Raw genomic sequence first — 25,748 nt, 5'->3', positions numbered from 1 at the left:
CACAGTCTCGCTATGACGATAAGGTAACTGAACCTGTTTACCAAGCCGACAACCCTGACAGTCTAAAGACACACCGCCAGAGTCGGATCCAAGAAGACCACGCCGAACTAAGGATGAGAGACCAGAGCCACGTAAGTGACCAAGGCGATGATGCAACTGCTGAAAAGAACTGGTAGACAAGGCAGCAGAGGTGGGGAGACTGGCTGCGGTGGCAGCGGATGGAAGGTGAAGCCAGTCAAGCTCCCAGAGACCCTGAGAGTCATGGCGCCGGGGTCAGCACCAAGAAGAGCACCAGTGTGACGGTCCAGAACTGAACATGAGTCAAAGTCAAGAATGATCCTGCAACCAGAGTCAACAATCTGACCACCAGAAATGAGCTGCATGGTAAACCGAGGAACATGAGCAACATCGGGAACATGAAAAGATGCAATGCTAAGAGTGCCTCGGCCAGTAACCGGGAGAGAAGTACCATCAGCAGTAAGAACATGAACAGGAGAATCGAGAGGTCGAGTAGATAACAGGGTTGATGAATCATGAGTCATATGGAAAGATGTTGCAGTATCAAGAACCCATGGGGATATACCTGCTTGCGTAGAAGGTGGTCTCACAATGCCAGAAGAGTCCGTAGCAGAACCAACAGACCCTGACGATGAAGAACCAAAAGATGGAGCTATCAGGCATCGAAATCGCCCAATCTCCTGCTCAGTCAGGGGCGCAACTGAAGATGTCGATGTAGACGCACCCCACAATAGTCGGAGGCACTCAGCAGGGCGCGAAGTCGCGCAATCTCGTCCTCGGTGAAGTACACAACTGAAGTAGTGGCACGAGGAGAGAAGCGACCACCACCACCTGTGGAAGCCGCTAAAGATCGCGGTGTAGCATGACCAGTATCGTCGGCAAAGGCCGGTGGAGAAGACGAGGCCGTGTGCAGACAAGCACCAAGCGCCAAGGGAAGACGCGTGGACGAAGCGCGGTCCATGGAGTCGTGGGCACCAGGACAACCGGTGAAAGTCACGAGAGGTGTCGGGGAAGAGCGACATGCACCGATGAAAGTCGGGAGAGCAGTCGGTGTAGAGCGACAATCACCATATGTGGAGCTCGTAGGAAGAGCAGCAGAAGAGCGACCAACACAGCCGTCAGGAGTAGACATTTTTTTGTCTTTTCTTTTTTTCTTCTTTTTTTCTTCTTTTTTTACCAAAGAAACTCAGTCAACGAAAAGCAGACCAGGACCAAGCCTGTGATCTGGCAGAAACACCTGCTTGTGCGGGCAGGGCTGGAGGCTGCTCGATCTGGAGGCTGATCAAACGCACACATGCACGCACGTGGAAAGGAACGACCAGTGGTTGGAGTAGCAAAGACCCGTTGACCAGGGCATTCCTGCCTGTGAGGACATATGCAACTTGCATTTCCAAGTGGCCATAGGCAGAAAATCCCATAGAGAACAAGGAGGCCCCGTGCTCGACGCCGACGGCTTCCAGCAGCCCCGTCGCAGGCATCGCCATCGTCGCCCATGCCAAGACGGCCTCCCCAGCCCGGCATCTTCGCCGCGCCGCCGCAGCCCGTCCCCGGAGGAGGCCGCCGGTCTCTGCTTCCGCTGCCTCGACCACCGGCACCGCGTGCGGGATTGCCCCAACGACATCCGGTGCCGCCGCTGCCTCGTCTTCGGTCATGCCTCCCGCGCCTGCGGTGGCCGTCGCACTGCCGATGCGCCGCCGCAGCCCCAGCGCGCGGACGCGGCTGTGCAGCCCCGTCCTCCTCGCAACATCGTCGCCAGGGCCCCTCCTCCCGCCACGCGACCCCGCGTCGTTTCCCCGTCGCCCCCACCTCCTCCGACTCCGGCCGGCCAGCCACCCTGCGATGGCCCCGCGCGCGTCATCACGGCGCAGACGGTGGAGATGGACGACGCCGAACTGGTCCTCTCCCGCGCGATGGTGGCCTCCATCACGGGCAACCGGCCGCGGGTCTCCTCGGCCGAGGTGGTCGAGCTGCTCCTCAGTTCCCTGGACCTCGCCGAGGGCGACCTCACAGTGCACGCGCATCATCCAGAGGACTTCCTCATCATCTTCTCCTCCCTGGCTACCATGCGCCAGCTAAACGGCGAACACTTCCTCTGCTCGCCCCGCTTCGCGCTTTCGTTGCAGCCATGGTGCAAGCTGGCTCATGCCAACGCCAACGACCTCGGAAACCGCATGGAGTTGGAGCTTCGGGGCATTCCCGCCCACGCGTGGCACCTTTCCACGGCCGAGCACGTGCTGGGCGCGAGCTGCTAGATCGAGCGGCTGCATCCCCGCACGCGTTCGCACGCCGACCTCGCTGCACCGGCCGCGCGGATGGCATGGCCATCGATGCACCGGCCTGGCAGGAGCGTCGTCCCGGCCGCGTTGATGGAACCGCCACGGCGGCTTCCTGGCCATGCACGGCGGCACCGTTGAAAGTTGCTCGTCCTGCCAGGCTGGGCATGTTGGCCTGGCCCAGACCGCAGGGGCCCGCAGGCTTCCGTCAGCGCGTCAACAAAGGAAACAAGGAGCGCGTCATCGACCTGCCAAAGGGGGCTTCGACAGGGGCCCCAGCATACCTGCCTGCGCAATCCTCTGGCGTCGTCAGGGCGGCTTCCGATTCGGTGACAGCTGGCGGGCCGCGGTTGGCTGTCGGCGCCCACATCCCCCCTGCCGTTTCAGACCTGCACGACCCTCCCGCGCCCGAGGTGGATGCGCTCGGGACCGCTCCTGCGACGGTTGATCCTTCGCCCTGTCGGGATTTCCTCCTCCTCAGCCAAGTCCCTGATTCGCAGCCAGTGGACCCCACCATGCTAGTCATGCATGCCGCTCGGTCTGGGCAAAGCAGCGCCCCGCTCACTCCTGTTGCACGGGACCCGTCTTGCGTCATGTATCAGACGCCGCGGACCCGCGCTTGCGTCGTTGTGGAACGGGCGGGAAACCGGGATGCCCTTGCCGCCATGCCAGCCGCGGTTCACGGGCCCTCACCCACTTCCCCGCCCGCATCTGGGCCGCCCCCTGTTGAGCCTGCTTCCCATGCGCCTGTTGCGCCTGGCCGCCTCGGCCCATCCCCGCTCCCCATCTTGCAGCGGCCTGCGCGCCGCGCCGTTGGTGACGCCCCTGCTGCCGCTTCTCGCACGCCAACGCCAAGCAGATTCGCCTCGCCCCCAATCACCATGCGGCGACCGCGCAGCCGACCGGCCACAGGCCTCCCCTGGACGCTGGGCGAGTTCTTGGCAGCAGCCACGAAGCAGCTCAACGCCACCCTACCATCCCCTGGGAAGCGTCCGCGACCTCCCCTGAACTTCAGCCCCCGGCAGGGGCGCTCTGCTGCTGCCCCGACGGCCGCTGCTCCACCGCCAAGGGCCGAGAGGAGAACCCAAGTGCAGATCCTTCGCACTCTCGACATTGTCGGCATCAACCAGTCCATCTCCGCCGCCGAGATGAAGGCTTACGACGACCTGTTCGCCATGCCGATCTAGCTGTCGTCCTGCAAGCCATCGCTGCTCTAGTCGACAGGGAGATCCCCGCATGCCTGGCTCCAGCAACCAGTGACGCCGCGGCCTGCGCGAGTTAGCGCCGCTGATCGTCACCTGTCGACCCCTTGCTCATGGATCACGGTTTACAAATTGTTGTATGGAACGTTAGGGGCCTCAACTCGCGCCCTAGGCGCTGCGCCATTCGCTCGCTTCTCTGTACCACCCGCGCGTCCATTGTATGTCTCCAAGAAACTAAGATGGCTTTGATCTCGTCGTCCGTTGTGCTGGAAACACTGGGGTCCGAATTCGATGGTTCCATTTACCTCCCGGCCGATGGTACGCGTGGCGGCATCCTCCTCGCCTGGAAAACCAGGGTTGTCACGGCTTCCGACCTCCTGTTCACGCAGCACGCGGTGACTGCGAAGGTGCGCGCGTCAAGTGGCAACCCTTGGTGTCTAACCACGGTCTATGGACCCCAAGGCGACCAGGACAAGTTGTTGTTCCTGCAGGAGTTGCGCGATATTCGCGCTGCCAGCCCAGGCCCGTGGATGCTGTGCGGGGACTTCAACCTAATCTGCCGAGCCTCGGACAAAAGCTCTGACAGCCTGAACTATCGCATGATGGGTAGATTCCGCCGCACCATCAACGACCTAGCTCTGAAGGAGGTCTACCTCAATGGGCGCCGCTTCACGTGGTCCAACGAGCAATCGCCTCCTACGCTCGTGCACCTCGACCGGGTGCTCTGCACCGCAGATTGGGAGGACAGCCATGGCGAGTGTCACCTCCGCTGCCTGGCATCCGTCGTATCCGACCACTGCCCACTGCTCCTGGATTGCTCGCCCATGCCCTCGGCCCATAAGCGCTTCCACTTCGAGGAGTACTGGCTGCGCCTCGACGGCTTCCACGATACGGTTGCCACGGCTTGGGGCTCGGTGTCTGACCCAGACCCCTTCAGGCGGCTGGCTAGGCGCCTGCAGGCCACTGGCCGCGCCCTCACGAGCTGGAGCGCCAAGTCCACGAGCAACATTAGGGACAAACTCACTATCTCCCGTGAGCTGATCCTGCGCTTCGACCAGGCGATGGAGGTTCGCGCGCGCTCTCCCCCGGAAGACTGGCTGCGCAAACAGCTCAAGATGGCCTATCTTGGCTTGGCCTCGCTTGAGCGCACGATTGCCCGGCAGCGAGCTCGCCTATCCTCCCTCTCGGACGACGACGCGAACACGAGCTTCTTCCACAGGCAATGCACGTATCGCCGGCAGAAGAACAGAGTGCACAGCCTGCTAGTCGATGTGCAGGTGCTCTGCGAGCATGAGGAGATGGCCCAGGCGGCCTTTGCGTACTTTGACGGGCTGCTGGGCACAGCCCCCGATCGTGCCCATACGCTGGACCTCGAGCATCTCATCACGCCCGCTGACCTGGCGAGCCTGGAGGTGCAGCCTAGAGGAGATATGGGAGGCAATCAGGCGTATGCCCGCGCTCAAGGCGCCAGGGCTGGACGGCTTCACCGCGGAGTTCTTGCGCGCCTGCTGGAACATTATCAGGCAGGACATCCTTGAGGTCTTCGAGCTGCTCTACGCGCTGGGGGGCGCGGCTTCTACAAGCTCAACCAAGCGCTGCTAACCCTCCAGCCGAAGCGCGCCGACGCCCACAGGGTTGGTGACTACCGGCCGATTTGCCTGATCCATATTGTGGCTAAGCTCTTCGCAAAGGTTCTGTCCTTGCGCTTAGCCCCGAAGCTCGACGGCCTGGTGAGCCGCTACCAAAATGCCTTCATTGACGGACGCACGCTCCACGACAACTTCATCCTCGTCCGGCAATCTCTCAAGCTGCTTCACCATCTGGGTGCACCGAGAATTATGCTAAAGCTTGACCTCACCCGGGCCTTTGACTCCATATCCTGGCCCAGATGCAGCCACTAGTGGACACGATGGCTCGCCGCCTCCCGTCGTGGAAGGCGTGGCTCATGAACAAGGCCGGGCGGCTGGCGCTCGTCAAGTCCGTGCTCAGTGCCATCCCCATCCACCAATTGCTCGCCCTCGCGCCCCCGAAGAAAACCCTGAAGCAGCTCTAGAAGATTCAGCGTGGCTTCCTCTAGGCCAGCCGCGAGGCTGCCCATGGAGGGCACTGTCACGTGACCTAGCGCCGGGTCTGCCGGCCGATCGAGTATGGTGGACTAGGAGTCCGCGACCTTGAGCGCACAGGGCTCGCCCTCAGGCTCAGATGGCTATGGCTCTCGCGGACGGACACTGACCGGGCTTGGCACGGCATGGACCTGCAGTTCACACCCGAGGAGCGCGGCCTCTTCCACGCCTCCACTACCATGCTGCTCGGGGTCGGAACGACAGCACTTTTTTGGGAGGACCGCTGGCTCCACGGTCAATCCATCCGCGAGCACGCGCCCTTGTTGTACATGTGCATCCCCAAAAATCGCAGGAAATCGCGGACGGTGGCGGAGGGCATCGGCGACAATGCATGGGCTCGAGATATCCACGGCACCCTTGGCCTGCAGGAAATTGGGCAGTACCTCAGACTATGGCTGCTCGTGTCCCACACCACCCTGTCCACCGAGCCGGACAAGCTAATCTGGAATTGGACGGCCAACAGTAACTACACAGCACGATCATGTTATCGGGCCACCTTCCACGGATCCATCACCTGCCGCTCGTGGAGGCTGATTTGGAAGGGATGGGCGCTGCTGAAGGTTAAGTTCTTTCATTGGCTCGCCAACCAGGACCGCTGCTGGACTGCAGAGCGTCTCGCCCGCCATGGCCTCCCACACCACCCTCGGTGCCTCTTCTGCGATCAAGAGCCGGAAACGATCCGGCACCTGCTGCTCACATGCCCATTCGCGAGGCAGACCTGGCATGAGGTCATGTCCTGGTTGCGCCTACCGGCTCCGATGCCAGACCAGGATGCCACGCTCCAGGACTGGTGGCCGCGGGCAAGAGATGCCACGCCACACCCGCTCCGCAAAGCGCTGGCTTCGATAACACTCCTGGTGCCGTGGATGATCTGGAAGCATAGAAATGCGTGTGTCGTTGGCCATGTAACCCCATCGCTGGTTGAGCTCGCTGACAAGATCAAGGACGAATCCCGAAGTTGGGCTAAAGCCGGGGCTAAAGGGATTAGGATCACCCTACCTCCTTCCTGGGACGTCCATTGATCTATATGTAACACCGATGTACTAGCCTCTTAGGAGGATGTATCCCTCCCCCCCCCCTTTCAATGCAATGAAACGCAAAGGCTTTTTGCGTTTTCTCAAAGAAGAAAAAAAAAAGCTTCCAGCTAGTCAAACTCATTATGTTCCTTTTGGAAGACAACTGGATTGATCAGAAAAATAAACCACATAGGACACAATAGTGTGGACTTGTAGTTTACCAATCATTTTTTTATTTCAAAAAATCTTCAATCCTTCAAAACAATAAACAGTTCACAATCACTTCTAGAAAGAAAAAAACTAAATAAGACTCACCAACAAATCGACATCAGCTGTAATATCTGGAACAAGATCTTCATATTCTTCTTTAGGAGTCTACAGCAAAGTTCGACAGAAAACTGAAACACAAATCGAAGAGTACCCAAAGAATCATACATGGAAGAAGAAAAATCGTCCATATGGAAACTGACAGTTGAACACACTAATATGCTTCAACATCAATTGTTTGAAATATCCACAAATTGATCATATGTAATCCTTTAAACCTTATAAACTCAACCTACAATGTGATCATTCCAAGCTTATAAGACCTACCATATTTTCTAGAGTAATTGAATTAAATCATTAGCGTGCATCATCAGCAATTAAAACAGAAAAGGTGGATAAGCAGACGATGGGCATTCAGTTTATGTGGTTACTTCCGTTCGGTTTATTCGGATTTTTTTTAATTTTGATTCGTTGTCAAGATTTTGCAAATTCCCTAATACATGCTTAGCAAAGCACAACATTGTGTGAGTTGGTTGGTTGTGTTGGTTATCTTTTATTGGCTGAAGGCATCAATAGGTGGTCATGCGTTGGCCCATATCTGTCAGTTTCGAAAATCCAGCACAGAAATGTTTGTGATCCATAAAACATATGGCTGATGACATGACATCCAACACATTCTTGGTTAATCAATAATCATAATCAACTCCGCCTATGTTGTCTCAACATAGCCGGTCCCAAACCCGAGTAAAGGAGGGTTGTGATAGGCTTGGCGAGCCAACGTCAAACTCGGCCACTCTTATGGAGATGAAACCCAAAAGATTTTCGTTGGGACATAACCCTCTTAGCGACGTACCACACCAGAACCGGGGTGTGGTGTTAAATAGGCAAGGGTTGGGCCGTCACTCCCTGGTGGCAGGCCATATCTTGATCTGGATACAGTGGGAAGTGAGCAAGGATCGGGTCATCACATCCTTAGTGGCGCGCTACATCGACGCCCGGGTGAAGTGGAAAATGAGTCTTCGCATTTGACTCAACGAGTGCAAAGGGTAAGGAAGCTAGCCGAGCCTAGGAGGATCAGCTTAGGTAGCTGGAACATAGGGTCTCTGACAGGTAAGCTTTGGGAGCTAGTTGATTCAGCGGTGAGGAGAGGTCCTTTGCATCCAAAAGACCAAATGGAGGGGTCAGAAGGCGAAGGAGGTGGAAGATACCGGCCTCAAGCCATGGTACACGGGGACGGCTGCAAACAGAAACGGAGTAGAGATCTTAATCAACAAGAGCCTCAAGTATGGAGTGGTAGACGTCAAGAGACGTGGGGACCGGATTATCCTGGTCAACCTAGTAGTTGGGGACTTGGTTCTCAACATTATCAGCGTGTATGCCCCGCAAGTAGGCCACAATGAAAACACCAAGAGGGAGTTCTGGGAAGGCCTCGAGGACATGGTTAGCAGTGTACCGATTGGCGAGAGGCTCTTCATAGGAGATCTCAATGGGCACGTGGGCACATCTAACATAGGTTTTGAAGGGGTACGTGGGGGCTTTGGTACGGCAGCAGGAATCAAGAAGTAGAAGATGTCTCAAGCTTTGCTCTAGCCTACAACATGTCTAGCTAACACCCTCTTTAAGAAGAGAGAATCACATCTAGTGATTTTTACTAGTGGTCAACACTAGCCAGATTGATTTCATCCTCTCGAGAAGAGAACACAGGCGTGCGTGCCTAGACTGTAAGGTGATACCTGGAGAGAATGTTGTCCCTCGGCATAAGCTTGTGGTTGCTGACTTCCGCTTGCGGATTCGTGTCCAGCGGGACAAGCGGGATAAAGTGCTAGAACAAAGTGGTGGAAGTTCAAGGAGGAGGTAGCTCAGGCATTCAAGGAGAGGGTCATTAAGGAGGGCCCTTGGGAGGAAGGAGGTGATGCAAACAATATGTGGATGAAGATGGCGACTTGCATTCGTAAGGTGGCCTCCGAGGAGTTTGGAGTGTCCAGGAGAAGTAGAAGCGAAGCTAAAGATACCTAGTGGTGGAACAATGATGTTCAGAAGGCTGTTAAGGAGAAGAAAGATTGTTTCAGACACCTATACCTGGATAGGAGTGCGGACAACATAGAGAAGTACAAGATAGCAAAAAAAGCCGCAAAGCGAGCTATGAGTGAAGCAAGAGATCGGGCCTATGAGAATCTCTACCGGCGGTTAGACATGAAGGAAGGCGAAAGGGACATCTATAAGATGGCCAAGATCCGAGAGAAGACGAGGGATGTTGACCAATTCAAATGCATCAAGGACGGAGCAGACCAACTCCTGATGAAGGACAAGGAGATTAAGCATAGATGGCAGGAGTACTTCGACAAGTTGTCCAATGGGGAGAATGAGAGCTCTACCATTGAACTAGACGACTCCTTTGATGATACTAGCAAGCGTTTTGAGCGGAGGATGAAAGTGTTAGAGTTATATAAGTCATGTACCCTTTTGTATTTATCCCAGTATATAAGGGGTTTCATGCATATAGTCCACCACCTGTACATGTATATCTACGGGCCTATGGCCTCATGGGAATACAAACACTTTTGCACGCCGCAACTCGTGATGTTGATCCGCTCCACGCCGCTGCTCTCCTCTCTGACTCGTTCCCGTCAGGCAGCGACTCCTCCTCGTCACCCTCGTGTCAGCGCCTGCCTCGTCGCCAGCTCCCGCTCGGAAGACGGATCCGCTCCGGCGCCTGCCTCATCACTTCTCCAATCGGATCGCGTTCCAGCGCAACGCCTGCCTCGTCGTTTCTCCAATCGAATCCCGTTCCAGCACAGCTCCTGCCTCGTCGTTTCTCCAATCGGATCCCGTTCCAGCGCAGCGCCTGCCTCGTCGTTTCTCCCACGATCCAGGACGGGATCGATCCAGGACGAGATCGAACCCGGCTTCTGTTCCCGCTCCGGCTCGGATCGATCCAGACGGGATCGAATCCGGCTCTCTCTGTTGTTGCCGATCTTATAGGATCGAACCGCTGCTGATTTTCTCTTGCCCGCCCCAGTCTGCCACTTTTCCTGTTGCTGCTGCTTCCCTCGAAGTCGCCGGCTCTGCTCCCGCTGGCCCTGCAGGACGCAAGCTCGGCTCCTGCCGGTCCCACTCGAGGCAGGAGGCGGCTCTGCTCCCGATCGTCAGATCCTGCCGGCCCTCTGTGATGTGCAGCTGTCGTGAGACATAAAAAAAATGTCTACTGCGTCGGGCTATGTTGTTGTCCCTCGATGTTCGGTGATCTTCGATGGTACTAACTACACCGAGTTCATTGGCTTCATGCGCAATCATATGCGTGGAATCCGTCTCCGAGGTGTTCTCTCTGGCGAGGTCTGTTGTCCGCCACGTCTGGTTCCTCCTGTGGCTCCCACTCCTCCGACTCCACCGGTTCTTCCCGCGGATGCTCCTCAGGCTGCGAAGGATGCGGCTAAGGTTGCTGATGAGGCTGCTATTCGTGCTTATGATGAGAAGGTTTTGACTTATGAGGAGGCTCTTCAGGTGTATCATGGTGCTCTATCTGTTTACACCCAGTGGCTTGATGATGATGCTCGTGCTGCAGCTGTTCTCACTGCTAGTGTTCTGCCTCAGTTTGCCTCTGAGTTTCTGGGCCTTCCTACTGTCTTTGAGATGTGGGCTCGCCTTTGTCAGCGCTATGAGCCCTCTGGTGATGCCTTATACCTCTCTGTGGTCCGTCAAGACCATGCTCTTCAGCAGGGTGACTCTACTGTTGATGACTTCTATGCACAAAGTTCTGCTATCTGGCGCCAGCTTGATTCTCTCCGCAGTGCTGGTTGTCGTACTTGCCCCTGTTGCCAGGCTGTCCAGGCCGATTTGGAGTTTCATCGCGTCTACGAGTTCCTATCTCGGCTCCGTAAGGAGTTTGAGCCCCGGCGTGCTCAGTTGTTTGCTCGTGGCCGTATTTCTCTCATGGAGGCGCTTTCCGAGATTCGTGCTGAGGAGACTCGCTTACGTGGTGCTGGTTTGCTGGAGGTTCCCTCGGTGCTCGCTACTCGGGCTACTTCTACGCCACCTGCTGCACCGACCCCTTCTCGCTCGAGTGCTCCGCTGCTCTTGCCCACTCCTTCTGGAGGCTCAGGTCGCCCCCGTCCACATTGTGGCTACTGCAACAATGATAGTCATATTGAGTCCCACTGCTACACGAAGAAACACTTGCGCAAGGCACGATCATCATCTACAGAGACCTCGTCATCTACCTCGACAGCTTCAGCCATCACTTTGACTGAGCAGGATATTCTGAGACTTAAGCGTCTGCTCGCTGCTTCAGGTTCTTCCTCGACGGGTACTGCTGGTTCTGTGACTGAGGCTTCCCGCACTGAGCAACCACCTTCTACACAGTCAGGTACATCCCCATGGGTTCTGGACCCTGGAGCTTCCTTTCATATGCCTTCTAATTCTTCCAGTCTGTCCTCTCTTCGCTCGCTTGATTCTCCTGTTCATGTCCTCACCGCTGATGGTACTCCCCTTTCTGTCGTTAGTAGAGGCAATCTTACCACTCCTTATTTTGTTCCTGATGTTGCTCATGTTCCTCGACTTACCATGAATCTGTTTTCCGCTGGTCAACTTGCTGATTCTGGTTGTCGCGTCATCCTTGACCTTGACTCTTGTTCTGTCCAGGACCGTCGCACGCACACTCGTTGGGGCTGGTCCTCGCCGCCGTGATTCTGAGGGTCTTTGGGAGTTGGACTGGCTTCATGTTCCTTCCGTTGCCCACTCTATCGCCAGTTCTTCCGCTTTGGTCGCCTCGGCTATTGGTTCCTTCCATCAGTGGCATCATCGACTTGGTCATCTGTGTGGTTCTCGTTTGTCGACGTTAGTTCGTCGAGGTCTTCTGGGGTCTGTCTCAGGAGATGCCTCTTTAGAGTGTCAGGGTTGTCGTCTTGGCAAGCAGATTCAGTTACCATATGCACATAGTGAGTCAGTGTCTAAGCGTCCTTTTGATTTAGTTCATTCCGATGTATGGGGTCCGGCTCCCTTCGCTTCGAAAGGGGGTCATAAATACTATATTATTTTCATAGCTGACTTCTCTCGTTACACATGGCTTTATTTCATGACTTCTCATAGTGAGGTGTTGTCCATTTATAAGCGTTTTGATGCCATGGTTCATACTCGGTTCTCTTCTCCCATTTGTGTGTTTCGTGCTGACTCCGTTGGCGAGTATATCTCTAAGATGTTGTGTGGTGTTCTTGCTGAGCAAGGGACTCTCTCTCAATTCTCTTGTCCTGGTGCTCACGCTCAGAATGGCGTGGTTGAGCGCAAGCATCGTCATCTTCTTGAGACGGCTCGTGAATGATGATTGTTGCCTCTCTCCCGCCTCATTTTTGGGCTGAGGCCGTCTCCACCTCCACCTATCTCATCAATCTCCAGCCTTCCGCTGCTCTAAAGGGTGGTGTTCCTTTCAAGCGTCTTTTTGATCGTTCTACCGATTATTCGATGTTTCGCTTGTTTGGTTGTGTTTGCTATGTTCTTCTTGCCCCCCGCGAACGCACCAAACTGACTGCTCAGTGTGTTGAGTGTGTCTTTTTAGACTATAGTGATGAGCATAAGGGCTATCGTTGTTGGGATCCTATCGGTCGTCGGATGCGTATCTCTCGGGATGTGACTTTCGATGAGTCTCGTCCCTTCTACCCACGCCCATCTTCCTCGACCTTTTCAGTGCAGGATATCTCTTTCCTCACTTTTCCTGACGCACCTAACACACCCGTCGAGCCTTTGCCTATTCGTTCCGCTCCCTCTGCTTCTCCACCTCCAATCGATTTGTCGCCACCATCTTTCCACGGTCTCCTCACCTAGCATGTCACCGGATTCTACACCTTTATCTCCGGTGACTTCTTCGTCGCCACTCCCCGATTCTACCTTGGTGATTCCTCCTTCCACTGTTCCATCTTTTCCTCAGTGTTACAATCGTCGTTCACGTTCTGTGGATGTCTCGTCATCCTCGTCTCAGCCTACTTATGGCTTGCGTTCTCGTCCTCGTCCGCATGTTGATCGCTTTGGATTTTCCACCGCTGGTGCTGCTATTCTTGAGCCGACTACTTATCTTCAGGTTGTTGTTCATCCTGAATGGCAGTTTGCGATTGCAGAGGAGATTGCTGCTCTTGAACGCACTGGTACGTGGGATCTTGTTTCCCTTCCTCCCGGAGTCCGTCCCATCACTTGTAAGTGGGTCTACAAGGTTAAGACTCGCTCCGATGGTTCTCTTGAGCGTCACAAAGCTCGTCTTGTGGCCCGTGGTTTTCAGCAGGAGCATGGTCGTGATTATGACGAGACTTTTGCTCCTGTGGCTCATATGACCACTGTCGTACACTTATTACCGTGGCCTCTACACGCCACTGGTCTATCTCTCAACTTGATGTTAAGAATGTTTTTCTTAATGGTGAGCTGCGTGAGGTGTACATGCAGCCACCACCTGGGTATTCTGTTCCTTATGGCATGGTATGTCGTCTTCGTCACTCTCTCTATGGCCTTAAGCAAGCCCCCCGCGCCTGGTTTGAGCGTTTTGCCTCTGTGGTGACTGTCGCTGGTTTTTCAGCCAGTGCTCATGATCCAGCATTGTTTATTCACCTTTCTCCTCGTGGTCGGACTCTTCTTCTCTATGTTGATGACATGGTCATCACTGGGGATGACCCCGAGTACAGTGCCTTTGTCAAGGCCCGTCTTAGTGAGCAGTTCCTTATGTCTGATCTTGGACCTCTTTGCTACTTTCTTGGGATTGAAGTCTCTTCTACCTCTGATGGCTTTTTCATATCTCAGGAAAAGTATATCCAGGATCTTCTTGCTCGTGCTGCTCTTACTGATGAGCGCATTGTTGAGACTCCTATGGAGCTCAATGTTCACCTCTGTGCTACTGATGGTGATCCCCTGCCTGACCCGACGCGTTATCGTCATCTTGTTGGCAGTCTTGTTTATCTAGCTGTCACTCGTCCGGATATCTCTTATCCTGTTCATATTCTGAGTCAATTCGTTTCTGCTCCCACATCGGTTCACTATGGTCATCTCCGTGTTCTCCGATATCTTCGGGGCACGATCTCTCACCGTCTATTCTTTCCTCGCTCCAGTTCTTTACAGCTTCAGACCTATTCGGATGCTACGTGGGCTACTGATCCTTCAGATCGCCGTTCACTTTCTGCTTACTGTGTTTTTCTTAGTGGTTCTCTCATTGCCTGGAAGACGGAGAAACAGATTGCAGTTTCCCGTTCGAGTGCAGAGGCTGAGTTGCGAGCGATGGCTCTTTTGACGACAGAGGTGACTTGGTTATGGTGGTTACTTCAGGATTTTGGTGTTTCTGTCACTACACCGACTCTGCTCTTATCTGACAGTATAGGTGCTATTAGCATTGCGCTCTATCCTGTGAAGCATGAGCTCACCAAGCATATTGGTGTTGATGCTTTCTATGTGCGTGCTGCTGTGCAGGATCAGGTTATTGCTCTTCAGTATGTGCCTTCCGAGTTACAGTTGGCGGATTTCCTAACGAAGGCCCAGACTAGAGCACAACATGGCTTTTATCTCTGCAAACTCAGTGTTGTTCATCCACCATGAGTTTGAGGGGGGTGTTAGAGTTATAATATAAGTCATGTACCCTTTTGTATTTATCCCAATATATAAGGGGTTTCCTGCATATAGTCCACCACCTGTACATGTATATATACCGGCCTATGGCCTCATGGGAATACAAGTTGCTTATTCCTAACAGAAAGGAGGCAAGGTGATGGGCCATGATTGTATCCCCATTGAGGTGTGGAGAGGCCTCGGGACATAGTGATAGTACGGCTAACCAAGCTTTTCAACCTCATTTTTCGGGCAAACAAGATGCCGAAAGAATGGAGACAGAGTATATTATTACAAATCTTCAAGAACAAGGGGATGTTCGGAGTTGTACTAATTACCGTGGAATTAAGCTGATGAAATGAAGCTATGGGAGAGTCATTTGAGCACCACTTAAGAAGAATGACAAGCATGACCAAAAATTAGATTGGTTTCATGCCTGGGAAGCCGACCATGGAATATCATATGGTGTATGATAAGATACCACGGAATATCATGTGGTGGGCCTTGGAGAAACACAAAGCCAAGCGTGCTGATAATGTCAAAAGAGGTTGGGGCAGACCAAACTTGACATGGGAGGAGTAGGTAAAGAGAGATTCAAGATTCAAGATAATACAATGAACTTCAACAAGATCTTTCATAGGAATATCATAAAGTCATATTATGATGTGCCTATTGTTAGGAAGTATTAGTATTGGTCTAGGAGTCATTAGTATATGTTTACATTTCGTGCACCTCAAGTCATGTGTAATATAGATATGCCCCTTGGGCCTTCAATAGAGAAGTTGTTTTCCTACCATGGTATTAGAGCTTAGGGTTTTTTAGCACGCGCAACCCGTGCTTGATCCTCTGCTCGTCGCCGCTGCTTGCCTACTTCCCAACTATCCCGACCACTCCACCTCGTCCCGATCCGCTTCGCGTCGCTACAGTACTCCCGATCGAGCCGGACGCCCTGGACCGGAGTCGCCTGGTAGCGTCACTCCTCCTGGCCCAGGATCCAGTCGGGCTGGTTGCGTGGTTGCTGTTGCCGATCGATCTCCGAAGTACCGATCGATCTTCTCCCGCGTCCCCCAATCCCGCGGGAGTCCTTACTAGGAAACATACCCGTGCGTTGCAACGGGAGAAAAAAATCACCCCTCGAACATTAGCAAATCTCTTGACATTTTCCATTATACTATACCACAAACAAAATGATAACTGATGATGTGCAAAAACATAAAGGTAGGGTGCTTTTTGAAGTATACTCAAGGTGTTTCCAATTCATTGGGCAACACAAATATCTACCTAGATGCCGCCTTGCCGGCATATGTTTACGATCTTTGTTGTCGTATTTCCTCAGTGATGCCCAACAAATATTTCATTATAACGAAAATAATAAGTATATTTTAGTATTCAATGATATAACATGTGCATAAGAGCATTATTTCTGTTTTATTGATATATGTGTTTACAACTTTAATCCAAGTCAAGACTTAATTTGGTTGCAAACATATTAGACACCTCCATCGAAAACAATCAATCTGTAAGGACATGGGTACCAAATGTTTAAGGTTGCATATCAACATTGATATTCTTAAAAGAAATATGGGTACAATTTCAAACAATATAGAAATTAACGTTAAGCCATTGGTTTATATAAAGCTTGTATCAACAATTTCATGTACATCATCATACATAGGATGATTAGTATGCACTCTACGAGTTGTATCAGCAGTTTCATGTACATCATCATACATAGGATGATTAGTATGCACTGTACGAAAATAGAGATGATGATTATGTACATATTGTAACCTAAATAGAGATGATGATTATGTACGTATTGTAACCTTCAACATATAGTATCTAATAGGAATCAACATCTCATATAGTGCCAATAATAGCTTTTATGAGAGCATCAAATAATCATATTTACTCCATTTAAATGAGTAGGAAGCATATACAATAGACATTTTCAAATTACCCCATATAATTTAGGTATTAAACTATTAATTAAGTTCGCAACCAAAGCGTAATTTTAAAAATAATTAATGTGCAAGATAATTGTATATTTAAAATCTACATATTTTTCTCTGTGGCACTTTCATATATAATATGTTAGATTTGAATTTGGGGTTTAAAAATATATGAATATTTCGAAACTATTTTAAATCTGCACGTAAAAACGAAAATAAAAAGATAAAACAGATTAGCTGGACCAGAAAATGCACTTTCATATATAATATGTTAGATTTGAATTTTGGGCTTTAAAAAGATATGAATATTTCAAAACTATTTAAAATCTACAAGTAAAAACGAAAATAAAAAAATAAAACCGATTAGCTGGGCCAATAAATACAACCCATTAGGTAAGCACACATATACTGGCATCAAAACTTGAGAAAGAAAAAGGGAAGGGGGTGGGAATCAAACTCAGGCCGCCTGGATAGGAGAGCACTGGTCCAACCAGTAGGACAACAATGCAATTGGAATAAATTGGAGAACTGCCACCTCTTAACCATTCACAATAGGCTATGCGAAATACGAACCGTTTTCTGACTTACCGGTGGCATGGTGGGTAAATAATCACAACTTCCGGGGTAATCTTATAACGGACGACCAGAAGCACTATTTGTTTTATTATTATTAGGTAAAGATTAGTCTATGTTTACTTTCCTTGCACCTCAAGTCATGTGTAAATATATATATGTCCCTTGGGCCTTCAATAGAGATAAGTTGCTTTCCGAACACATATCTATTTAATTTTAGAAACAAAAAGCATCATGTGCAAGAAATGAAGGCCAAAGCCTTCATGAAGAATAATAAGCTAGTAGAACCATTCATTCAGGCGCTAGGAAGGTGTTGTTCCAAAGTTTTTATTACATGTATCAACCAAGAAGGATACAATCCCAATTAAGACATACTACCGCGGGGGGGTACTTGTCAGGGGGATGACCCCCGAGTAGTCCCAAGACGCCGAGCCGGACAGGGTGCCTGCCCGCCTGGGTTGGGTGCTCTAGCTCGCACCCGCGGACGGCTGCTCCGACCAACTGGCTGCCCAAAGTCAACTGCAGCATCACATCGGACCGCGCGGATGGCTGCTCCGACCAACTGGCTGCCCAAAGTCAACTGCAGCATCACATCGGACCGCGCGGACGCGGCCATGCCCTGTGCACGTGTCATGCATCATCATCAACAATGTCGCGTCGTCATCAACAGTGCCCGCATCATCTACAATGCCGCATCATCATCAACAGTGCCCGCGTCATCTACAATGCCGCATCGCCTACAGTGCCCGCGTCATCTACGGTGCACATCATCACCTACAGTTCCCCCTTGTCCCCTGGGCACTGACCTATAAGGTGTCCCAGGGGCTCCTCATCTCAGCACGCTCGCATACGCTCGTTCTCCACCTCTCTCCCTCACAGCCAAACTCCCAGAGCCAAAGAAAACACCCAGTGGGTGTGCCGATGGCATGGCCGCCCGCGTACACCTCCATGGCCGCGCCCCGGAGGCTCTGGATCTATCGTTTTCCCCCTGGATCGCCATTTTCTTCTCTCCCAACACATGCAGCTCATAGGGGAGGGCTCGTGCTCGAGCTCCGCGCCCCACGTCCATGGTGCCGCCGCCGCTGTTGCACCCCACAGGCGGCACCCACGGCGCCCACGCGCCCTCCTGCCCTAGGTCGTCGCCCCGTCGCTGCCCTCCACCGTCGTGGCTGCGCCTCTACATGCCTCTGCCCCAGCCTCCCCGCGCGCGGCCCCACCGCCGCGCACCGGCCCTCCGCCCCGCGGCCATTGCATCGCCGCCGAAGGCTCCTACCGCATCGCGTGGCCTCTCACCCGACGCGCCTGCTTGTGGTGCGGTTGCGCCTCCATCGTGGTGCCCTTATCCATCCCTCGCTCTCGTCGCGCCTGCTCGTGGTGCGGCTGCGTTTTCGCCATGGCGCCCTCCTCGACTCAAAGCTGCGGAGCCGCTCCACCTCGCTGGTTCCTCAATGAGTCCTGCAGCGGTGGCGGCCCGGCCTCCCTCGCCGCCCTCCCCAACCCCCCGACGGCACGTCCGTGTCGCGCGGCACGGCCGCCCGCCCGCGCCGTTGCACTGCGGCCCGCTCCCGCTCCGGGTGCTGCAGCGGGCCGCCTCCCCCGCTCGGGCTCGCCAAGGCCGGCTGCGCCTCGTGGCTTCGGTCGACTACGCTTCGCGGCTTCGGCCGACTGCGCCCACGAGCACTCTTGGGCCAGCTGGAGAAGAAAAATAACAGAGGTCGGCTTCGGGAGAGAAAGGAAGTGAGGAGCCGGCTAAAAAAATGGCGGACTGCAAAAAAAAAGGCCCGCCTGCCCGTGTCACCGCCTGACCGGTTGGCTTGCCCGCCCGCTCCGACATCGGGCCGGCTGCAAAAAAAAGGCCCGCCTGCCCACGACGCCCTCTGACCGGCTGGCCTGCCTGCCCGCACCGACGTCAGGCTGGAGAGTCGGCTTGACTGTCCCCCGCGCCGCTGCTTGGCCGGCTCGGCCCAGCCGGACGGTGTGCCCCACGACTGCCTGGAGGCTCGAGGCCCCCGCCGAGGTGCACCCCTGCCTCGTCTGCGCGAAAGCAATGTGCGATCCCGTCCACACATCCTCGTACCGCGCACAAAAACGGATAACCCCGAGCGATCCTCAAGGGTTGACCCCGCTTTTTTCAACTGCTTTGCTGTTCGGCCCAAGGTCAGCTGGTCTCGGTCCGGGGCTGGCCGGTTGGCCCGATACATTCTTTCCCGCAGACGGATTGGTAGCATCTACAGTACCGAAGGCCCACTCTTCGTCTCAGCTATAGACCGCATCCCGGTTGTCCGGCTAGCAAGAGCAAAAGCTGGAGGTCACCCCGCAAAACGTCCGGGAAGAAAACGGCTTGGGCGACCCAGCCGTTTCCTTCGTAAATTTTTACCCGATCGAATCCGCTCCTCAGAGTCCGAGCATTGTATGCTCCCCTCTGCGGCCCACTCTTCATCCCAGCTACAGACCATCTCCCAGTTGTTCAGCTAGCAAGAACAAAAGCAAAAGAGCCGAGGGGGCATGAAATGACCCAAGGGGCTCGGACGAAACCGAGTCAACATTCCCCTGCGTAAAACATGGCGGCTAAAGCTAAATATTTGATAAATCTGCGCTGACTAACTTTGTCTTTTGCACGATCATTTTCGCGGGGAACCCCACATCATACGGAGGCTCGGAGGCTACACCAAATGGGTGCGTCGGCGCGCCCCGCTGGGAAAGCATCGCGCCGGCTACAGGCCCGCGGTCGACAGCCACCGGGATCCTCGACGCCGCCCTCTACAACAACAACAACAGCGAAGACCCTCCGCCCGACTCTTCGCTTCGAGTCGCCCGAGGCTCGGAGGCTACACCGAGTGAGTGCGCTGGCGCGCCGCGCCGGCTACAGGCCCGCGGCCGGTAGCCACCGGGATCCTCGACGTCACCCTCTGCTACAACAACGAAGACCCTCTGCCCGACTTTCGAGTCGCCCGAAGGCTCGGAGACTACACCTAGTGGGTGCGCTGGCGCGCCCCCATCGAAAGAAAGCTGCGCTGACTACGGCCCGCAGCCCTCCGCCGTCCACAACCTCTACAACGACAACAGCGAAGACCCTCCGCCCGACTCTTCGCTTTGAGTCGCCCGGGGGCTCGGAGGCTACACCCAGTGGGTGCGTTGGCGCGCCCCCACCGAAAGAAAGTTGCATTGGCTGTGTCCAACGGCCGTCCGCCGTCTACGACTTCTACAACGACAACAGCGAAGACCCTCCGCCCGACTCTTCGCTTCGAGTCACCCGTAGGCTCGGAGGCTACACCCAGTGGGTGCGCTGCGTGCCCCCACTGGAAAGGCAGCTGTGCCGACCACAAGCATGCGGCCGGCTACTACCGAGGCCCTCGGCGCTACCATTTAATACGACAACGGCAAAACCCTCCGCCCGATTCCTCGAGTCACCCGAAGGCTCAAGGCTACTGTCGAGGGGATGACCCCCGGGTAGTCTCAAGGCGGCGAGCCGGACAGGGTGCCTGCGCGCCTGGGTTGGCTGCTCCGGCTCACACCCGCGGTCGGCTACTCCGACCAGCTGGCTGCCCGATGGCTGCTCCGGCTCACACCCGCGGTCGGCTACTCCGACCAGCTGGCTGCCCGAAGTCAACTGCAGCATCACATCAGACCGCGCGGATGCAACGGCCATGCCCTGCGCGTGTGTCATGCATCATCATCAACAGTGTCGCGTCGTCATCAACAATGTCGCGTCATCTACAATACCTGTGTGATTACAGTGCACATCATCACCTACAGTTCCCCCTTGTCCCCTGGGCGCTGATCTATATAAGGTGTCCCAGGGGGCTCCACGCCTCAGCAGGTTCGCATACGCTCGTTCCCGCCTCACTTAGATTTACCATTGTACCCTGGGAGATCAGGCTATAAGACCTCCCAGGAGCCCCCAAAGAGAGGGGTTGGCTAGCTGGCTAGCGAACACTTGACACACACCATATACCACACACCATAGAGGCAGCAAGGTTGGTAGTGAGAGCTCCATCTTCCTCCTCACAAACAGGTCGAGGAACACTCTATATTGTGACCACTCATAGTCACTCCAGCAGGACTAGGGGTTTTACCTCCATCGGAGGGCCCTGAAACTAGGTAGATCTACGTCATGTGTCTCGCGCCTTCACCCGTTTCCAGACGCCGCCGGCGCCCGTCAGCCCCAAACCACGATCTAAGCAACCCCTGGCTTCTGCCGCGGAAATACCACGACAGTACTGCAAGTGTATCGTCAAAATTACATCCAAATATCATCTTACATCATATTTAATTATAAATCTCATATAACAATAGGGCAATTGCAATTGACAAAGTCAGTTACTTGTATATTTGCAACTTTCACAGGACTGGTCATCAAAGAGCTGAATACGTCTGGTTGTGTATTTGCTAAAAAAGCAACAAATTATGAAGAGACTCACTTCAACCTTATAGAAACAGTCAAATTGGAATGTGACGAATTTACACTAGCAAATACACTGAAATGTGAAGAGACTCACTTCAACCTTATAGAAACAGTCAAATTGGAATGTGACGAATTTACACTAGCAAATACACTGAAATGTGATACCATAACACAATGTCTCCAATTAACAACCTAGGTGCAGTTTCGTATGAAGACCAGATATATCCTATTTAGGTGCTTGCAAACAAAACAAAGTAATTGATACACCATGAACATTAAAGGAATAACCATATGACTAAACCACATGAACATTGAGTTAATAGGTGAACGTCTAAAGAGCATTTAGTTTATATTGATAGAGGCATATATAATTGCAGACACGGCGTGTGGAAGTTAACATGTGATCTCCAATCATATATCCTATATACCTAAGAGAGTGATTCCCACTACTTCTGTTTATCTCAACATGCAACTATGTCGCCTCAACATGCAACAATGCACGGGAAAGTGGCAACCTCAACATGCAACCATGCATGGGAAAAGATCCAATCCGCTCTTTATATTCCATAAATATCTTATACATCTATAAAATAATCAAAATATTCATGTTCCAACTTATTTCAGAATATATATAGCAAACAATTCCGGCAACATCGTATGGGGTATCATCTAGTAACTACAATTTCACAGCTTACAAATCTTATGCGCTTCCAAATCGCTCAATATATGTCACAAACAAGTGTGAAGACATAAATAATTCCTACTCTTTCTCAATCTGATCTGCATTTACCCACATCGTCCACAATATTGATGTCAACCAAAATAAGCTCTAAAATATAGAAGGCATCCCTTGCTCCAGCCAACCACTTCGACAGTCTCAAAACCTAATCTCTTCTACAAGCTTAGCAATGTGCCAAATTAAGACAGACATGCATGTCCATGAAAAACCACACACATGCAGAAGAAGCTTAAAAAGGTCAAATCACCTGATCGTCGTCCGGCGGAAAAGCTTTATTACTGATGTCGTTGCTCCCGCTGCCGCTACTCCCACTCGCTTTCACCTGCATACAAACACACGCATGCACGCACAAAAACAACATAAGGAAAAATTGCCTCCCTTTAACCCATCCACGAACTGCCAAACCCCCATCAACATCACAAAAACCAGATCGAGAGCACACGAAAAATCCCCCAAAAAGCCAAAAAAAAAAAGATAATAATAACGAGAAGCTTAATACTAACTCAGCCCCAAAATACCCACCTTATTTTTCTTCTTTCGCGCCGGATGGTTGAACTTGCACTTCATCCCGAAGCGGCAAGTTCCGAACTTCAAGTAGTAAGTACAATCCGGCTCCGCGTGACGTTGCGGAAACCGAGGCCTCGAATCCGCTGTCTCGACCGGCTGCACTTTTCCACCAGTGATCTCTCCGGTGGTCTCATCGCTTCCGGCGATTCCGAGGACGTCATCATCGTCCCATCCCGACGGCTTGGGTAGCTCGTCAGAGATTGCAAGGTCTGTGAACTGGCTCTCGATCGCCGCGGCATTCCCAGCACCGGATGAAGTGGAGGAGGGGGAGATCGAGGCGATTAGGTCTGCACCGAGGTTCGATTTTGCAGGGGCCTTCGCGTCGGCGTCCGCCATTGGCCTCCTTGGAGAGACAGAAAGACGGTGATGGCGACGAGAGCAGGTGGGGGGAAGCAAAGAAGGGGAAGAAAGAAAAAACCTTATCGATGGTATATTTGGCTTTTTTGAGCTTCTACAATAGTTGCCTCCTATCCACGTTGTTTTAAGGAAAAGCCTATCCTTCAACCGGCGGATCTACGCGGTCCATCCATCACCTGCTCGTCCGTTCGATCCCACCATCGCAATTGTTTCTGAAACTGGATCGTTGTTTTCGCAACTCGAGCGTTGTTTCGGAAAACTACCCAATCCATGTCTCCGCCTCCGCCTCCGCCCCGACAACCTCGCCGCCGCCGGCCTGCTACGGCTCGCCGCCCTCCGCCGTCGGCCTCCGGCGTCAGCCTGCCCGCGGCCTCGCGTGCCCTCCGTCGCCGCCCCTGCTCGTCGCCCGCCCGCGGCCCCGCCGGCCTGCCACAAGGCCCGCCACCCCTGATCGGCGGCGCTGCCGGCCTGCATGTGGCCCCGCCGCACTCCGCCGTCGGCCTGCGCGCGGCACCGCCAGCCTGCCCAAGGCCTCGCGTGCCCCTCCGTCGCCGCCCCGCCGCCCCTGCTTCTGCAACATGACTTTCGTTGCAAAATTTTCTGAAACTCGACCGTTGTTCCAAAAAATTCTTCCGTGTTATAGAAAGACGAAGAAAAAAAATTCTGCAACAAGCAAATTGTTTCTGAAACTCGACCGTTGTTTCAGGAATTAACGGATCCAAAGTTTATTTCTTGCAACAAAGGGAAAGTTTCTGCAACTCGAGCGTTGTTTCAGGAATTAAGTACATGAGCGGATCGGACGAAGCGAATCGGACGCTACGCGCGAGATCTAACGGTTGTCGAGGCGGTGGATGCTTAATAAATATCCACCGATAGATGCGTAGCATACAGTTAAATTTACATGTGTTTTCACAATATATAAGATTTAAGACGTCAACACAATTACTCATATTAATCAGTACTACTCTTGTATGCATGTGTCGTGTTAATTTCTCACCTCATTAGGTGCATGAGTATAGTTAATGTTATTTTTCAGCACATCTCACAGTCAATCGATAACTACCTAGGTTCTAGAGATTTTTCAAACACGTCTTCTAAACCGTGATGGAGGGGTATTTTTAGAAGTCTGCTAGTCAAGTCTTAATTAATAGATTTTTAAAAAAATAAATTTGATTGGGCTTCCATAATAAGCTAGGTACGGGTAGATTATTCCAGCTTATTTTAGAAGCCAGCAAAACAATTGGCCCATACTCCCTCCCTCCCATTTAAATGGCATATCTTAAAAAAAATCTCTCTTGCTAGTCTCGCTTTTCTATATTCTGAAAAACTTTCAAAAAAATAAGGATTTCGCGTGATTTTATAAACTAATAATACAAATACTAAAAAATGCAACTGTACTATTTGATTGAAACGAGCGCACCCTCACATGGAAGTGTACAGTAAGTCATTTCATTTTATTTCGTTTTGTTTTTTAAACTTCATCCTTCAATGGCAACAAGTCAGTTCACCCTTTAGCAACCACATGGCAAATGTGGTCACCTATTCCTAAATTGAAATGGTTAAATCATGTGTGGGATGTGCATGCTCGGCTCCGCATGCGTTGGATGTCCATTAATTCCTGTATGAAAAAATTCAAAAAGCTATAACTATCAAACCATGTGTCGAAATTATGATATGTTTTCACTATTGGGTTTCTCGTGACGAACTCTTCAAAACGAGATCCCATATGAATATGTTTTGTAGAATTTTTTTCAAAAGCAACTTCGATGCTATATGAGGCAAGTTGTGACAGCCCAAGACCGACGCTCCAGAAGATTCCCCTCTTTTTCGTTGCTGGCGTGTGTTTATTTTTTTATTTGTCGCATCATCATCGCATCATGCGCATCATCCGCATTGCATCGGCACTCCGTTGTCGCCAGTTTTCAAACTTGCATCCGTTATTAGTTACTGGTTCTCTCCGTTCTCGTCGTTGCCCGTTTTGAGCCCGACCACACACGCACGCGCCCGCGACATCGTCAAACCTTATTTTTAAAAGTGTGCATAAAACTTCCTCTCATTGGGTTGAAACTTGGTGTGCGGTCTTATTTTAATATAGGTAGGCTGCCTGCCATTTTTCGTCGCAAACGGAGTACACGTTTTCGGTATTTTAAATTGTGTTGCCGCACCGCACTATTTCCCTCTCATTCCCTCTAGCCACTCTACACAGCCCACCTAGCCATTCCCGCGTCCGTGGCCGTCCGATCGCGATCCCGTGGTCAAAAACGGTGCCGGATTCGGATAACCCTAGCCCCGTGTCTATAAATAGACAGTAAATCCCCTAATCCCCCTCGTTTTCTGCACCACCCCGAAACCCTAGACGCCACTGCCTCTCTCTCCTTCCACCTCCAGCCCCGCGTGCCCGCCGAGCCCATCTGAGGCCCGCCCGGGCCCGAAGCCGCCGCCAGCCCCGAGGGGAGCAGCAGCCGAGCTACCCTAGCTCGCCTGCGCGCCCTGCCTCGCCTGCGTATCGCCCCTGCTCCTCCACGCCAGCCGAGCGACCTCGTGCCCTCGCGTCACGCAGTCGTGCACCTGCGGTGCCTCAGCCCCGCCGGTCGGACCAGATCGCGCCGCCGCCTTCTGCCCCGCGCAGGTCGCGCCCTCGTCCCCACATCGCTCTGCGTCCATGGCGCGAGAGCCGTCGTGCCCCT

At 52.8% G+C, this 25,748-nt stretch overlaps 1 protein-coding gene across 5 annotated transcripts in view; it reads right to left on the bottom strand.

The window, feature by feature from the left end:
- Positions 1-23,153, bottom strand: part of LOC123395533 (zinc finger CCCH domain-containing protein 65-like) — a 78,195-nt gene extending 55,042 nt beyond the window's left edge. For 3 of the 5 annotated variants that reach the window (XM_045090541.1, XM_045090545.1, XM_045090542.1), the window contains exons 1-3: positions 22,660-23,153; positions 22,385-22,459; positions 6,948-7,007 (exon numbers count right to left, since the gene is read on the bottom strand). In XM_045090541.1, coding sequence (XP_044946476.1) covers positions 6,948-7,007; positions 22,385-22,459; positions 22,660-23,040 — 516 coding nt within the window. In that variant the 5' untranslated portion in view covers positions 23,041-23,153. The remainder of the gene's footprint in view (positions 1-6,947; positions 7,008-22,384; positions 22,460-22,659) is intronic. The other 2 variants (XM_045090543.1, XM_045090544.1) reach the window with 1 other exon arrangement.
- Positions 23,154-25,748: the final 2,595 nt, after the last annotated feature.

The sequence above is a fragment of the Hordeum vulgare genome, chromosome 5H (genome assembly GCF_904849725.1).
Source record: "Hordeum vulgare subsp. vulgare chromosome 5H, MorexV3_pseudomolecules_assembly, whole genome shotgun sequence".
Lineage (NCBI taxonomy): Eukaryota > Viridiplantae > Streptophyta > Magnoliopsida > Poales > Poaceae > Hordeum > Hordeum vulgare.
The sequence above is the reverse complement of the archived record's forward strand: the minus strand, read 5'-3'. Positions and strand labels throughout refer to the sequence as shown.